Below are 16,013 nucleotides of genomic sequence, written 5' to 3' on the forward strand. Positions count from 1 at the left end.
GAGGGCGTATTGCAGGTGCTATAGCGTTAAAAATAGCGCCTGCAATCTGCCTTCAAACAGCTGCTCCATTGTCTCCAGTGTGAAAGCCTGAGGGCTTTCACACTGGAGCGTTGGGCTAGCAGGACGGTAAAAAAAGTCCTGCTAGCCGCATCTTTGGAGCTGTGAAGGAGTGGTGTGTTTACCGCTCCTCCACCACTGCTGCCCATTGAAATCCATGGGACAGCGCAGCTATACTGCCCGCAATTTAGACCCCTTTCACACTGAGCCGGCCATTTCCGGTAAAATGCAGCTATTTTTACCGCCGACGTTATGGGCGGATTTTTGGTGCATTTCGGCCAATAGCGGGGCGCTTTAAACCCCCGCTAGCGGCCGAGAAAGGGTTAAAACCGCCAGCAATGCGCCAGCAATTGCTGATGGTTGAAATATACCAGTATTTGACTTGTCTGAAAAATACCTCCAAAAACATTATACATTGTGTGATGGGTAAAATATTATCATAGTTATAGAGGAAAAATACAGGCAGCTAGTGACATCTAGTGGCCAATTTAAATTACAACACATACATAACATACTGTATGCTCACATAAGGCATTGGTGTTGATTTACTAAAACTAGAGACTGCAAAATCTGGTGCACCTGGGCACGGTAGCCAATCAGCTTCTAACTTCAGCTTGTTCCATTAAGCTTTGACAAAAAACCTGGAAGCTGATTGGTTTCTATGCAGAACTGCACCAGATTTTGCATGCTTCTATTTTAGTAAAAATTAACCCCATTGTATTCTGTTTATGTATTTTATTGATTGTGCACCGTTCATTTTTTTTTCTGTCTTCAAACCTAGGAGTCATAGGAGCATCCTGTAATAAACAGGGTTTAAAAATGATACAAAATACCAATTTATAAACACACAAAATACAAGCAACGATAAAAAGCAAACAAAATAATTTCTTGTTTTTTTCTGAAAGAACACTGCAGAATTAGCCAGAGCGATATAAATATACAATGAGCCATTCACATCAGTGATCTCTGTACAGCACTGCGGAATATGTCAGAGCTATAAAATTATATGATAATAATAAGTTATTGTGAAGACGTTAGAGTGTAAGCTCCTCTGGAGAGAATTGACTTAATTGTCTCAGGGCCAGATTCAGGTAGGAGATACGACGGCGAATCTCCAGATACGCCGTCGTATCTCTGAGTGTGCGGCGTCGTATCTATGCGCCTGATTCTTAGAATCAGTTACACATCGATTTGACTAAGATCCGACCGGCGTAAGTCTCTTACGCCGTCGTATCTTAGTTGCAATTTTACGCTGGCCGCTAGTTTGCGCTTCCGTATAATTACGCGCCGAATATGCAAATTCGGTAGATACGCCGATTCAGAAATGTACGTTTGCCCGGCGCATTTTTTTACGTAGTTTACGTTAGGGTTTTTCCGGCGTATAGTTACCCCTGCTATAGGAGGCGCAGCCAATGTTAAGTATGGACGTCGGGACCGCGTCAAATTTTTCACATTTTACGTCGTTTGCGTAAGGCCCTGTACACACGAGCGGATATCCGATGAAAACGGTCCGCCAGACCGTTTCACTCGGACATTTCTGCTCCGGATTTTGATCTGATGGCTGTACACACCATCACATCAAAATCCCAGCGGAAAACATACGCGGTGACGTGGCCGCGCCGTCTCCGCGTTGATGACGCGGCGACGTGCGCGACCCTGGAAGGTAAATACTTCCAGGCATTCGTCGAATCACTTCGACGCATGCGAGGGATGGGGATTGGTCTGACTTATCTGGTGAGTCTGTACAGACGACCGGATAAGTCCGACGGACAGGTTTCCAGCGGATAGATTTCTTAGCATGCTAAGAAATTTTTATCCGCTTGAAAACGGCCGGCTGGACAAATGTCCGCCGAAAAATGTCCGCTAGGCCGTACACACGACCGGATTTGTCTGCTGGAACTGATCCGCGGATAAATCCCAACGGACAGATCCGGTCGTGTGTACGGGGCCTCAGTCGCCCGTGAATGGGGCTGGGCGTAAGTTACGTTCACGTCGAAACCAATGAGTCTTTGCGGCGTCATTTGGAGCATGCGCACTGGGATACTTTCACGGACGGCACATGCGCCGTTCGGAAAAAGCGTAATTTACGTGGGGGTCACAATAAATTTACATAAAACACGCCCACATCTTCCACATTTGAATTATGCGAGCTTACGCCGGCCTATTTACGCTACGCCGCCGCAACTTACGGAGCAAGTGCTTTGTGAATACAGCCAGCGCTACTACTACAGGAGGAAGTGACTCTGTCCTGGGGCCAGGAATCAGGATAACAGGTATGAATGTACTTGTTTGGGGGGGGGGGGGGGGGCAAGATCTACTGTCTGCAGGCTCACTCCAATTATTATTTCAGGCCTGGCTACCCCACTGTAGCTGAAAGTAATGACAAAAAGGAAAAGGAATCGGCTGTTTTTTTTTTTTTTAGTCTAGTAAATCTAGTAAATTTTTAACATTACATTCAGCCAAGTTGTCCTAATGACAATCGGCTGTTTTTTTTTTTTTTTTCGTACATACCGTATTTTACCGCCGCTTCCAGGTATGTCTTCTGCGGGACTGGGCGTTCCTATCTGATTGACAGGCTTCCGACCGTCGCATACAGCGCGTCACGAGTTGCCAAAAGAAGCCAAACGTCGGTGCACAGGCGCCGTATAGAGCCGCACCGACGTTCGGCTTCTTTCGGCAACTCATGATGCGCTGTATGCGACGGTTGGAAGCCTTTCAATCAGCTATGAACCCCCAGTCCCGCAGAAGACATACCCGGAAGCAGCGGTAAAATACGGTATGTACGAAAAAAAACAGCCGATTGTCAGTAGGACAACTCGGCTGAATGTAATGTTAAAAATTTACTAGACTAGACTAGAGTCCCAGAAAACAGGGCCCCAGGCGCAACCTTTAGGGGGGTGACATTCCGTGCCTCCTCCTAATTTTCATTTTCTGTGTCCCCGATCTCACCCGCCATGTTTGGTGTCCGGTGCCCTGTGATTGGGCGTATGGGGGTCATGTGCGGCGTGGGGTTGGCCTGTCTGGGATCGTCTAGAAGTCCCGCCTCCGCACATGACCGCTATACGCCCAACCACAGTGCGACGGGAAATACGGAGCCGCCGGAGCTGCGGTCTTCCCCTCCGCCTGTCTCTCTGCTCTGTGTCCCTCGGTGGCAGAGGGGCAGGGCAAGTCGGTTCTAAGGGCCCTTTCACACTGGGGCATTTTTCAAGCGCTTTAGCGTTAAAAAAAGCGCCTGTAAAACGCCTGAAAGAAGCTGCATCTGCAATCCCAATGTGAAAGCTCGAGTGCTTTCACACTAAAGCGCCTGAAAAACACCCCAGTGTGAAAGTGGTCTTAGCGTTAAAAAAAGCGCCTGAAAGAAGCTGCATCTGCAATCCCAATGTGAAAGCCTGAGTGCTTTCACACTGAGGCGCTGAGCTGGCAGGGCGTCAAAAAAAGTCCTGCATGCAGCTTCTTTGCAGCGCTTTAGGAGCGGTTAATACACCGCTCCTAAAGCCCCCTTCCCATTGAGGAAGCTTTTTTTAACGCCAAAGCGCCTGAAAAGCGCCTCAGTGTGAAAGGGGTCTTAGCAGCGCTTTACCAGCGTTTTTCGGGCGCTGGCAGTGTGAAAGGCCTCTGAAAGCACTTGGGCTTTCACATTGGGATTGCAGATGAGGCTTCTTTCAGGCGCTTTACAGGCTTTTTTTAAACGCCAAAGCGCCTAAAAAACGCCCGAAAAACGCCCCAGTGTGAAAGGGGTCTAAGAGATGGGAGCATGGATGATGGCTGCAGGATTAGGGAGGAAGTGACTCAGCTAACAGGTGTGTGCTTGCTTGGGGGGGGGGGGGGGGGGGTTGGATTCAAGATCTACTGCAGCAGCATCTATACATTATGGCATTGGCGACATGGGTGGCACTGTCTGCAGGTAGCACATGCGTTTTGGGCCATAATGCATATGCTACCTGCAGACAGTGCCACCCACGCTGCCAATGCCATATTGTGCTGCTGACAGTGTCACCCATGACGCTGATGCCATAACGCATGGGCTGCCTGTCTGCAGCACAATATGGCATTGGCGGCATGGATGGCACTGTCAGCAGGTAGCACATGCGTTATGGCATAAGCGCCATGGGTGGCACTGTCTGCAGCACAATATGGCATTGGCTGCATGGGTGGCACTGTCTGCAGGTAGCACATGCGTTATGGCCCATAACGCATGTGCTCCCAGCAGAGACAATGCCGTAATGTGCTGCAGACAGTGCCACCCATGACGCTAATGCCATAACGCATTTTCTGCATGCAGAGACAGTGCCACCCATGCTGCCAATAGCATTATGCCATTTGCGGCATTGGGTGGCACTGTCTGCAGCACAATATGGCATTGGTGGCATGGGTGCCACTGTCTGCAGGTAGCACATGCGTTATATTCCATAACACATGTGCTGCCTGCAGAGTGCCACCCAATGCCGCCAATCCCGTAGTGTGCTGCAGAGAAAGTTTCAAGGCGGGGCCAGGGGTGGGGCTAAAGGAGGGACCAGGGGTGGGGCTGAAGGGGGCCCCATCAGGTAGGCTGTACGGGGCCCCATGATTTCTATCAGCGGCCCTGGCGTAGCGTAAATAGGATACGCTACGCCCGCACACAAATACGCGCTCCCTACCTGAATGTGGCCCTCAGTGTTCTCTGTACAGCTCTGTGGAATGAGGCTGAGCTATAGAAATGTACAATAATAATAGTGTGTGACTGTGATGAGGACATTATATTGATAAGCAGTGGGAATTTAGACTGTGACTCACCTGGTATAGTTGGGGATTGTCCCTGGTGTGGAGGAAGAATCGGGAATTAATCTTTTTGGGGCTCCAGGGTAGAGGGATGACCTTCCTCTGTGGGGTACCGGACCATGGATTGTCATCGTAGAAACAGCCAAGATTGCCATAGCAGTTTTCTGCACCTGGGAGGACACAGGGGACAATCAGCTCTATATAGAGGGCTTACCCATTTCATTTTTAGGGTCTTCTTACATGTCACTAACAGTAATACACAAGATAATAATAAAAAAAAGGAGATGTGTGTAGCCACTATCATGTCGTAGCCGTCAGTCATGGGGGAGGGACACAGACACAGCACTCCTCCCACTGATCTTAAGTTGCAAAACAAGTTGCACAAGCGTGAAGGGGGTCCCATCATCACTTGTGCGACTTGCCATTGGACACCAAAGTCGCATGACAAGTCGTGCCCCATGTTTTGCAATGATAACCTTTCAAATATGTGCGACTTAGGCTGCATTCACACCTGAGCGTAACTTATTTGGTCGTTTTTTTCCGGCGTTTTTTCGCGCGTATTTATGTGTGTAACGAGTGACACCCAGAAATTTTGTAAGGATGAGGGGTACTCCTGTACCGGCGTCACCAAGGAGTCTTATGTCTAGGACCATAGGGTGACTGAGAAATTAAGTCCTAAATTACAGGACAGGGGACATCACTGATAGTTCATATTGCAGGATTTTGAGATACTGCAAGATGTTGGTTAATTGTGACCCAACCAGTCAAAAGTGACTCATTCCATGATTAGCCCTGACTAGTGACATGCTAGTTGAGTCAGGCTCCCGGAAGACCTTTCATTGTGTGATAACACTGCTTTAAGCCTATTGATGCTCAGAGGTGTGAATACCTTTCGGTCAAGCTGTATGCGAAGACAGAACGACTGTCTAGGGATGTGGATTGAAGAGATCATTGTGTGTGATGGTGTTTTGTTTGTTATGCTGTTAATGAAGGAATGTGCAATAATTAGATCATGATAATTATAGGCCGGCGCCGACATGTCTAGAATGTTTAGTAATTAGCTCAAAGAATGTGATTGAAGCCCCCCACGGTGTGATGTGTGGGTGGGGAGTTTGATTGTTCATGTGCCTTGAAAACTGTATAAAATCTAAGAGTGAACCATTAAAGTTGTCTGACATTTGAAACCAGTACCAGAGCTGTGTGAGTCTCGGTTATTCTGGCAAATGGGATGGATCGGGTCCTGTTGGTTGGAGTGTCGATAAGCTGTCTTGGATGGGATGGAAGGTCGTAAACGGTGGTGACCGTTACAATGTGTATTTGCGCGTTTGCATACAGCGTCGTCCGACGTTTTTGTACTTTTAGCCAATAGAAAAAATTATCATCTTTTCATCACTTGTTGCTATGTTGGTAGATTTTTTTTATCTTCTGCCTGGGTGAAATGTTCTATTGATTAAAGCGTCAAAACGCCCGTAGCAAACGCTCGTTGTCGCGCTAGTCGCTTGAATCAAGCGTTTCCATTACTTTCTATGGGAAATACAACTGCTCAAAAACGCCCAAACTGCCCCATTCGCGTGAAAATAAAGGGTCCGGAACTTGTTTGAGGTTCAGGCGTTCGGCGTCAGGCGTTTTGGAGTGAAGATGTGAACCATCTCCATAGAGAATAATGTATTTTTTTTCCCTCTAGCGTTTTGGAGCGTCCCGCTTCAGGCGACAAAACGCTCAGGTGTGAATGGGCACTTAGGCCGCGTACACGCAATCAGTCCATCCGATCAGAACCGTCCGAAGGACCATTGGCATTGGTTAACAGATGAAGCTGACTGATGGTCTGATGTGCCTACACACCATCGGTTAATGAACCGATCGGGTCAGAACGCGGTGACGTAAAACACAACGACGTGCTGAAAAAAACGAAGTTCAATGCTTCCAAGAATGCGTCGACTTGATTCTGATGCTTTTGCATACTAACGATCGGTTTTTACCTATCGGTTAGGCGTCCATCGGTTAAATTTTAAAGCAAGTTCTCTTTTTTTTTTTGACCGAAGGATAACTGACTGATGGGGCCCACACACGATCGGTTTGGACCGATGAAACGGTCCTTCAGTCCGTTTTCATCGGTTTTGACAGATCGTGTGTACGCGGCCTTAAAGTGGTCGCAACCCTAAAAAAAAAAAAGAGAGAGACATCCTATTCCCTTATAGCAGAATAAACAGCACAGTTCTTGTTCTGTCTAATCTGGCCCTCTCTAAAGCCTCGTACACACGATCGGATTTTCCGACAACAAATGTGTGATGGTAGTGTTTTGTCGGAAAATCTGACCGTTTATACGTTCCATCGGACAATTGTTGTCGGAATTTCTGCCAACAAATGTTTTATAGCATGCTTTCAAATTTTCCCACAACAAATGAGTGCCGTCGGATTATCCGATCGTGTGTACACAAGTCCGTAGAAATAAAAGCAAAAGTACAAACACGCATGCTCCGAACCAATGCGAACCATAGCACAACATTAGCGCTAATGAGCTGAAAAAAATACGTTGTTTCGTGTATGTTGGCTGAAAACGTTCTGCCATCTGTATGCAGAACAAGTTCACGACCAATGCCCTTAGCACAAAATTCCATGGATTTGTCCGATGGAAATCCGATCGTGTGGAAGAGGCTTAAGGTGTAAACAAAACTGGTTGATCATATCAGTTCCTGTGTCCTCATCTGTGTACTGACCACGGTAATCAGGGATTCTGAGTCCCGATTACCGTGGTCAGTTTATGTGCCTCCATCATCCGCTGCTCTGCTCCCCTCCCCCTTCCCTTCCTGCCTGTCAGCTCCTGTGTATGTGTGAGCCGTCTCTGCCCCCCGCTCCTGCCGCTATTTGTAGAAATGTTTAAATAATGTCAGTGCTAGCCCCTCTCTTTTAGGTCTCATGCACACTGGATGTTTTTACAGCGGCTGTTTTTGGCTTCAGACGTTTTTTCTGCAGTGTGATGTCATTATAGCCAGGAGACAGTACTGTGCCAGGCTTCAGTTTTACTAACTGCCAAGACAAGGTGCCCCCCCCCCCCCCAACCTCCCATCTGACACCTGAGAAGCGCAAACAGCTTCTTCCCCAATCACGTGGGAGGAGGAGTAAACGCCAAACCTCCCGGATTCTACAAACTGGCTGGACTGGATGCTCTGTGTACAAGAAGAGTGATGCCATTGTGTTACACAGGACGAAACTCACAGGGAGAGAAGACACATATCATACTAATATCTTTTAGAGGCTGAACTTCAGGATAAGTAAATATTATCTTAAAACAAGTCATGTGTATTATTATTTGAATCTTGGGGGTATCTGTGTATGTCTTCAGGATCTGTGCAGTAATACAGTGAGAAACTTTTCCTGTAATAAAGGCCGGAGAGCCTCGGAAACGTCTGGATAGGCCCGTGGACAGTTCTGTTGACTCGGAAACACTCCATTCACGAGCCTTTCAGAGGTTTGCCAGGGTCAGCCGAACTGTCCTCGGGCCTTTCCGGGGGTTTCCGAACGCCTTAGATCACCCCAATTCCTGCACCTTCACACCTCAGATCTCCCCAATTTCTGCACCTTCACACCTCAGATCTCCCCAATTCCTGCACCTTCACACCTCAGATCTCCCCAATTCCTGCACCTTCACACCTCAGATCACCCCAATTCCTGCACCTTCACACCTCAGATCTCCCCAATTCCTGCACCTTCACACCTCAGATCTCCCCAATTCCTGCACCTTCACACCTCAGATCTCCCCAATTCCTGCACCTTCACACCTCAGATCTCCCCAATTCCTGCACCTTCACACCTCAGATCTCCCCAATTCCTGCACCTTCACACCTCAGATCACCCCAATTCCTGCACCTTCACACCTCAGATCTCCCCAATTCCTGCACCTTCACACCTCAGATCTCCCCAATTCCTGCACCTTCACACCTCAGATCTCCCCAATTCCTGCACCTTCACACCTCAGATCTCCCCAATTCCTGCACCTTCACACATCAGATCACCCCAATTCCTGCACCTTCACACCTCAGATCTCCCCAATTCCTGCACCTTCACACCTCAGATCACCCCAATTCCTGCACCTTCACACCTCAGATCTCCCCAATTCCTGCACCTTCACACCTCAGATCTCCCCAATTCCTGCACCTTCACACCTCAGATCTCCCCAATTCCTGCACCTTCACAGGGCCGGATTAACAATGGGGCTGATGGAGCTGCAGCTCCAGGCCCCTTTCTCAAGATAGGCCCATTTGCCCAAAAAAAAAAAAAAAATTTTTTTTTTTTTAAGATTTTTTTTTTTTTTTAAGATCGAATTTGGGGGGTTGTAGCTCGATGACCAGAGGTCACAGAAACCCCACATTTGGGGGTAGGCATGGGAAGAGCTACCCGACAACTGGTGAAAATATGGGACGGCTATCATTTATGGTTCCGGAGATACGGGCCTGCTTGCACAGCCTGTCAGAAGCTACATTCAGAGCGGCCAATATAAATACAAGCTGACACACTACAGCAGACTGATAGGATCACAGTGCTTATAATAATTATTTGTATATTACTCATGGTAATTAACCCCTTGCCACCCAGGACAATTCTGACACTTCTCTACTACATGTAAAAATCATTTGTTTTTTGCTAGAAAATTACTCTATTGTGGTCTTTGCACTTTTTATGTTGCAGGGTACAGAGCTGCACGATTCTGGCTAAAATGAGAATTACAATTTTTTTGCTTAGAAGATAGATCACGAGTCTCTCACGATTGTTGCGGCGTAACATCATCTTTCACATTAAAACAAACAAAAAAAAAAAAATGGGCTAACTTCACTGTTTTGTTTTTATGGTTTTTATTATTCATTGAAGTGGGAAAATGCAGTGTGACATAACATATTGCAGCAATAGCCATTGTATTCCCTAGAGTCTCTGCTAAAATATATATAATGTTTGGCAGTTCCAAGTAATTTTCTAGCAAATAATATTGCTTTTTAACTTAAAGCGGAGGTTCACCCATAGAGAACACATTTTCCCCCTAGATCGTTTTGTCTAGGGGAATCGGCTAGTTGTTTTAAAATATGAGCCGTACTTACCGTTTACGAGATGCATCTTCTCCGCCGCTTCCGGGTATGGGCTGCGGGACTGGGTGTTCCTTCTTGATTGACAGTCTTCCGAGAGGCTTCCGACGGTCGCATCCATCGCGTCACGATTTTCCTAAAGAAGCCGAACGTCGGTGCGCAGTATAGAGCCGCACCGACGTTCGGCTTCTTTCGGCTACGAGTGACGCGATGGATGCGACCGTCGGAAGCCTCTCGGAAGACTGTCAATCAAGAAGGAACGCCCGCTCCCGAAGACCCATACCCGGAAGTGGCGGAGAAGATGCATCTCGTAAACGGTAAGTACAGCTCATATTTTAAAACAACTAGCCGATTCCCCTAGACAAAACGAGCATGCATCTAAGGGGAAAAGAGAAAAAAAAACTAATTGGGTGAACTCCCGCTTTAAGAAACAAGTGTTGGACTTTAAGTGGTTAAATTTAGTTACAATGTTAGTTACAATGTTTCATTTTGTTTACAAACTTCGCAGACTGCCCAGATTTGTTCTTTACACACAGAAGTGTATCCCTTTGATCTAAGAAGGAAGTGTCAGTTACAATGTTTCCTGTTAAAAACTTGGCAGACTGCCCAGATATTTTCTTTTGACAGCTGAAAGTCTCTCCACTTGTTATATGAAAGAATCAGCAAACTCTGCATTGAAGATCGTCAGGGGGGTTGAATCGAGATCACGATTTTTTTAACGATTAATTGTGCAGCTCTAGCACGGTATTTGCGCAGCAATTTTTCAAACATGTTTTTTTGGAAAAAAATGTTTCATTCATTAAAAAAAACAGTTAGTTAAGTTAGCACAATTTTTTTGGGTATCCTAAGCGATGCTTTACATTTTTTTAGGTTACATGTTTAGAGTTACAGAGGAGGTCTAGTACTAGAATTATTGTTCTCGCTCTAACGATCGTGGCGTATGTAATCTGTGTGTATCTGGCTCTGATACTACCAGTGCCTACCCATCCACTGACTACTATCTCTCCCCAGCCTGTCCCCACACACCCTCTCACCTGCTGACCTGTGGATGGGGGAATCACTCCTGCAGTGTTATTGTGTTCTGCCAGTGAGTACAATGATCAGTGTTGCTAACTTTAGCTGGCAGCACTGATTGTTTTAAGAAAAAAAAAACAGGCTGGTTGTACTCAAGTTGATTAATAGATTGACTTGTGTAAAACCAGCTAGCCCATACATAGATTGACTATGGCTGGTCTCTGCATAATTGGTGTAATTTCAATCCATGTATGACCCGCTTAACCACTTCTCAGTCCCTAAATATCCTTCCACTCCTGTACATAGTGCTCACTGTCATACTCTCCACACTCCTCTCCTGTACATAGTGCCCACTGTCATACTCTCCACACTTCTCTCCTGTACATAGTGCCCACTGTCATACCCTCCACACTCCTCTCCTGTACATAGTGCCCACTGTCATACTCTCCACACTTCTCTCCTATACATAGTACCCACTGTCATACCCTACACACTCCTCTCCTGTACATAGTGCCCACTGTCATACCCTCCACACTCCTCTCCTATACATAGCGCCCACTGTCATACCCTTCACACTCCTCTCCTGTACTTAGTGCCCACTGTCGCACCCTCCACACTCCTCTCCTGTACATACTGCTCAATGTCATACCCTCCAAACTCCTCTCCTATACATAGTGCCCACTGTCATACCCTCCACACTCCTCTCCTATACATAGTGTTCACTGTCATACCCTCCACACTCCTCTCCTATACATAGAGCCCACTATCATACCGTCTACATTCCTCTCCTGTACATACTGCCCACTGTCATACCCTCCACACTCCTCTCCTGTACATACTGCCCCATCATACCCTCCACACGTACTGACGTACTACCCTCTGTCATACCCTCTCACTCTTCCTGTACATACTGCCCATTGTCATACCCTTCACACTCCTCTCCTGTACATAGTGCTTTTTTCCGTACCCTTTGTACTCCTCTCCTGTACATAGTGCCCACTGTTAGACCCTCCACATTCCTCTCCCTCACCTGCACATACTTCCCACTTATATACCGTCCATACTCCTCCCCTATGTCGCTTACCCACAAAAACAGTTCTTTAAAATTATACTGAATATCCTTAATGTTATCAGCTCTAGAATGGACACACTTTTGTTAGTTCAACTAAAGGAAATATCAGTTCTCATATTTGTTCTGCCCCATTATTAGTACTCATTTAATTTTGTGATTACTACTATGATGTATAGAGGAACATCGGGGATCTCAGCTACTCTAAATATAGCACTTATATAAAAAAGTGTCCCTGAAAATATTTTTTAAATGTTGGCAACTGTGCACTTAGGCACTGCCCTAGGGCCACTGGGTCAGTAGGGGCCCCATGAGAGGCTCCTGGGATCCTGTGATAATAAAGCGGTAGTAAACTTTCCTGACATTACTACTTTTTAGAGGCCCTGGGGTAGGTTATGCCACAATGTACAAGTATGCACAGCATATTAGCACATTAGTGTACACTTCAATTTTCAGACTGAGCCCTCCAGTGCTGCGCTGAATCAGGCGGGGCCCGGGCACTTCCATCTTCACCCGGTCTTCCTTCTGGGTTCTGTGCCTTTGGTCACTTGCCTTGGCTGGGCTGCGTTCATGTCATTCCCACGCATTTATTTATTATTTATTACACCCCATTCACACCTCTGCGACAAAACGCCTGACGCCGGCCGCTCGTGCCGCTGGAGGGGAGAATTCCCATTGCTGTCTATGAGATGGTTCACATCTCATAGACGCCGTACACCTGCGGCATGAAAAAAAGTCGCGGACCCTTTTTTTCAGGCGGCATTGGCGTTCGGCCATACAAAGCAATAGGAAGGATTTGTAAAAAAAAAGTTACACTATTTGCGGCAAAATACGCCGCGTACGCGGCGTTACTTGTCGCGGAGGTGTGAATGCAGCCTAAAAGGCCCCACCAAAATCCTCAGCACCAGGCCCATGATGTTCTTAATCTGGCCCTGCCCCCATCACAGTTCCTGCAGTCATGCCCCCTTTCCCCCCTCCAACCACAGTCCTCCCTGCAAAGTGTCCATTTTAATCTCTGCCTTCCCTGCAGCCTATTCTCGCATGCTTCAGCAGGAGGTGAGCCCTGTCACGGACCGCGGTATAGTTAGTAGCCCGTGTGTCCTGTGTGTATTCTGCCATTTCTCCCGAGCGGCCGCCGATGTCAGCCTATTAGCAAAGCAGGGGGCGGGACTGCTGCAGTTCGTGAGAGACTATTATCGTTTTTATGAGAGACTCTTCATAATAATAAGCAGGTAATTGCCGTTTGTTAATATATGTTTAGCAGCTCTCGCTCTGTCACAATCTGCCTTGCTAATAGGCTGAATACAGACAGAATACACACAGAACACATGGGCTGCTAACTATACCGCGGTCCGTGACAGCTCACCTCCTGCTCCTATGGCGGCCCGCTTGACAATAAGCCACGGACCGGCACCGATCCGCGGCCCAGAGGTTGACGACCCCTGGTGTAAATGACACTGGCAGGGAAGGGATTAAACACTAGGGGGCGCTGAAGTGATTAAGTGTGTCCTAGGGAGTGATTCTAACTGTGGGGGGGATGGGCTACCAGTGACACGACAGTGATCACTTCTCTTGATGACAGGTAGCAGTAGATCACTGTCCTGTCACTAGGCAGAACAGGAAAATGCCTTGTTTACATAGGCATCACCCCGTTCTGCCGCTCTGTGACACGATCGCGGGACACCAGCGGACATCGGGTGCTGCGGGCACGGTCACAAAGCATGCGGCGGGCACGTGCCCACAATGTCGCAATTTAAAGGGGACGTACCTGTACGCCCATTTGCCCAGCCGAGCCATTGTGCTGACGTATATTGTGCGCTGGTCGGCATGTGGTTATGGTTAAGGTAATTTTACATATTTGTTAGTTGTATTTGTGAAATCCTAAAAATCCCATTGCAATATATTTAGCTGGATTCAGGTAGTGTTACGCCGGTGTATCAGTAGATACGCCGTCGTAACTCTGAATCTACGCCGTCGTAAATTTAAGCGTATTCTGGAAACCAGATACGCTTAAATTAGGCTAAGATACGAGCGGCGTAAGTCTCCTACGCCGGCGTATCTTAGGGTGCAAATTTACGCTGGCCGCTAGGTGGCGCTTCCGTTGTTTTCCGCGTCGAATATGCAAATGAGCAAGATACGCCGATTCACGAACGTACGTACGCCCGTCGCAATTAGTTACACCGTTTACGGAAGAGATACGCCGGCATAAAGATAATGCTGCTCCCTAGGTGGCGCAGCCCATGCAAGGTATCGACCTCGGAACAGGCCTATCTTTTTACGTCGTTTGCGTAAGTCGTATGCGAATAGGGCTGTGCGTAAGTTACGTTCACGTCACAGGCATTGAGCCGACGTATCTTAGGCATTCTATCCGACGCATGCGCACTGGAATTCTTTCACGAACGGCGCATGCGCCGTTCGTAAAAAACTTCAAATACGTGGGGTCACACTAAATTTAAGTAAAACACGCCCACATCATTCACATTTGAATTAGGCGGGCTTACGCCGGACCACATACGCTACGCCGCCGTAACTTAGGGCGCAAGTTCTTTCTGAATACAGAACTTGCGCCCTAATTTACGGCGGCGTAATGTATCTGAGATACGTTATGCCCGCCGACAGATACACTCTTGTATCTGAATCTGGCTAATTGTCATTATTGTTCTCTATTCATATGGGGATGTGGTGTATGGAAAATTTCTGTCTATTATGCTTAACATTTTAGGCAAATTACTCTTCTTAGTAAATGATACAGTGTGTGGGGTAAAAAGTAGCATCTGCAGTATGCAACATGCTATACATAATATAACATAATGACAGATTTCATGGAACAAGACTGACTGAGCTGAAAATAAAATGATTTAATATGTTTTGAAGGAATACAAAGATATACGTTTTTTTTTTTACATAGATACTGTATATTTTTTGCAGTTCTCCCTTTAGTCCTCTAGATGGTGGTTAAGAGGGTCCAGCTAGTGGGCATCCAGATCTCCACAGGGGCTCAGGATCTGTGTGACATTATTCAGAACTGTCCCAGCAGCACAAAATGATGATCTATAGGGGACAAAAAAAACAACTGTATTCACAAAACTCAAAGAAATATATGAAAATATCCCATGTCCTCTCCAATTCTCAGAGTGCCAAACACAGATCTCTAATGACATGGAACACAGGCTTGTGAAGCCAATGTGTGTTCAAGGAGCATTGTATAGATAAAAGGGGCAGACATGTTCTGTAAAGGTTTAAGTCAAATCTAAATGGTGATTTGACACCACTTATGATCCCATCTAGCCATCACAACTATGCAGTTTGATTCATCACCACTGGTTTTGACAAAAAGCTGCAAGGTGTACACAAATGCCTAAAACAGATCAGCCACCGCTGCAGCCTCTCACCTTATGATTTGCTACAATATTACAATGTTGTAGTCTGATCACTGGTGGAGAAGAGATTGAGAAAATACTTTTTCCTGCCTGCAGCAGAGTGATGACATCACCTCGGCCCTAGGCAAAGTCGCTGACTTGAGATCAAGGGAGCTTTTTACTGATAAAAGTGGAGGTTTTCTGAAAAAGTATGCTGTTGCTGTATATTGCGACATCTGGAATTCATTTATACAGACTTATAAAGTTATTAATGGATCCACTTTAATATTACACTAGCATACATTTAGAGACCAATATGTTCCATGCTGGGTTAACGGGGAAATCAGGTGACATCATCAAACATGTGACCATCTTGGAATAGGGAGATTCCACCTTGCCCCATGTTTTCTCGCAATGAGGTGATCGTTTTTTTTTTTTTTAAAGGTTAACTTTTTTATTGTTTTTTATAAACGTAACACGTAAATGAGGTGATCTTTGGCCACAGAGGAAGAAGATCAAGGAAGCAGATCAGCCCCCCATGAGCAAAATATGCAACAAAAAAAAGAAAAAAAAATACAAAATACTTGTGCTCCCCATTAATTCCAGGTCCCAGCAAACAAGACCTCAGATAAGTTTGTATAATATCATTTAGCATATTTGTAATCACAAAACTGGGCAAAC

General features: G+C 46.4%; 2 protein-coding genes across 4 annotated transcripts in view; both read right to left on the bottom strand.

Annotated features, from left to right (window-relative positions):
* LOC120910377 (pancreatic lipase-related protein 2-like) overlaps positions 1-5,033 on the bottom strand; it is a 30,508-nt gene extending 25,475 nt beyond the window's left edge. Inside the window, exons 1-2 of the mRNA XM_040322137.1 lie at positions 5,030-5,033; positions 4,831-4,985 (exon numbers count right to left, since the gene is read on the bottom strand). Of these exons, the coding sequence (XP_040178071.1) occupies positions 4,831-4,985; positions 5,030-5,033 (159 nt within the window). The remainder of the gene's footprint in view (positions 1-4,830; positions 4,986-5,029) is intronic.
* A 9,778-nt stretch (positions 5,034-14,811) lies between these two features.
* Positions 14,812-16,013, bottom strand: part of LOC120946801 (pancreatic lipase-related protein 2-like) — a 56,592-nt gene continuing 55,390 nt past the window's right edge. For all 3 annotated transcript variants that reach the window (XM_040361507.1, XM_040361506.1, XM_040361508.1), the window contains exon 13: positions 14,812-15,024. In XM_040361507.1, coding sequence (XP_040217441.1) covers positions 14,943-15,024 — 82 coding nt within the window. In that variant the 3' untranslated portion in view covers positions 14,812-14,942. The remainder of the gene's footprint in view (positions 15,025-16,013) is intronic.

This window comes from Rana temporaria, chromosome 8 (genome assembly GCF_905171775.1).
Source record: "Rana temporaria chromosome 8, aRanTem1.1, whole genome shotgun sequence".
Lineage (NCBI taxonomy): Eukaryota > Metazoa > Chordata > Amphibia > Anura > Ranidae > Rana > Rana temporaria.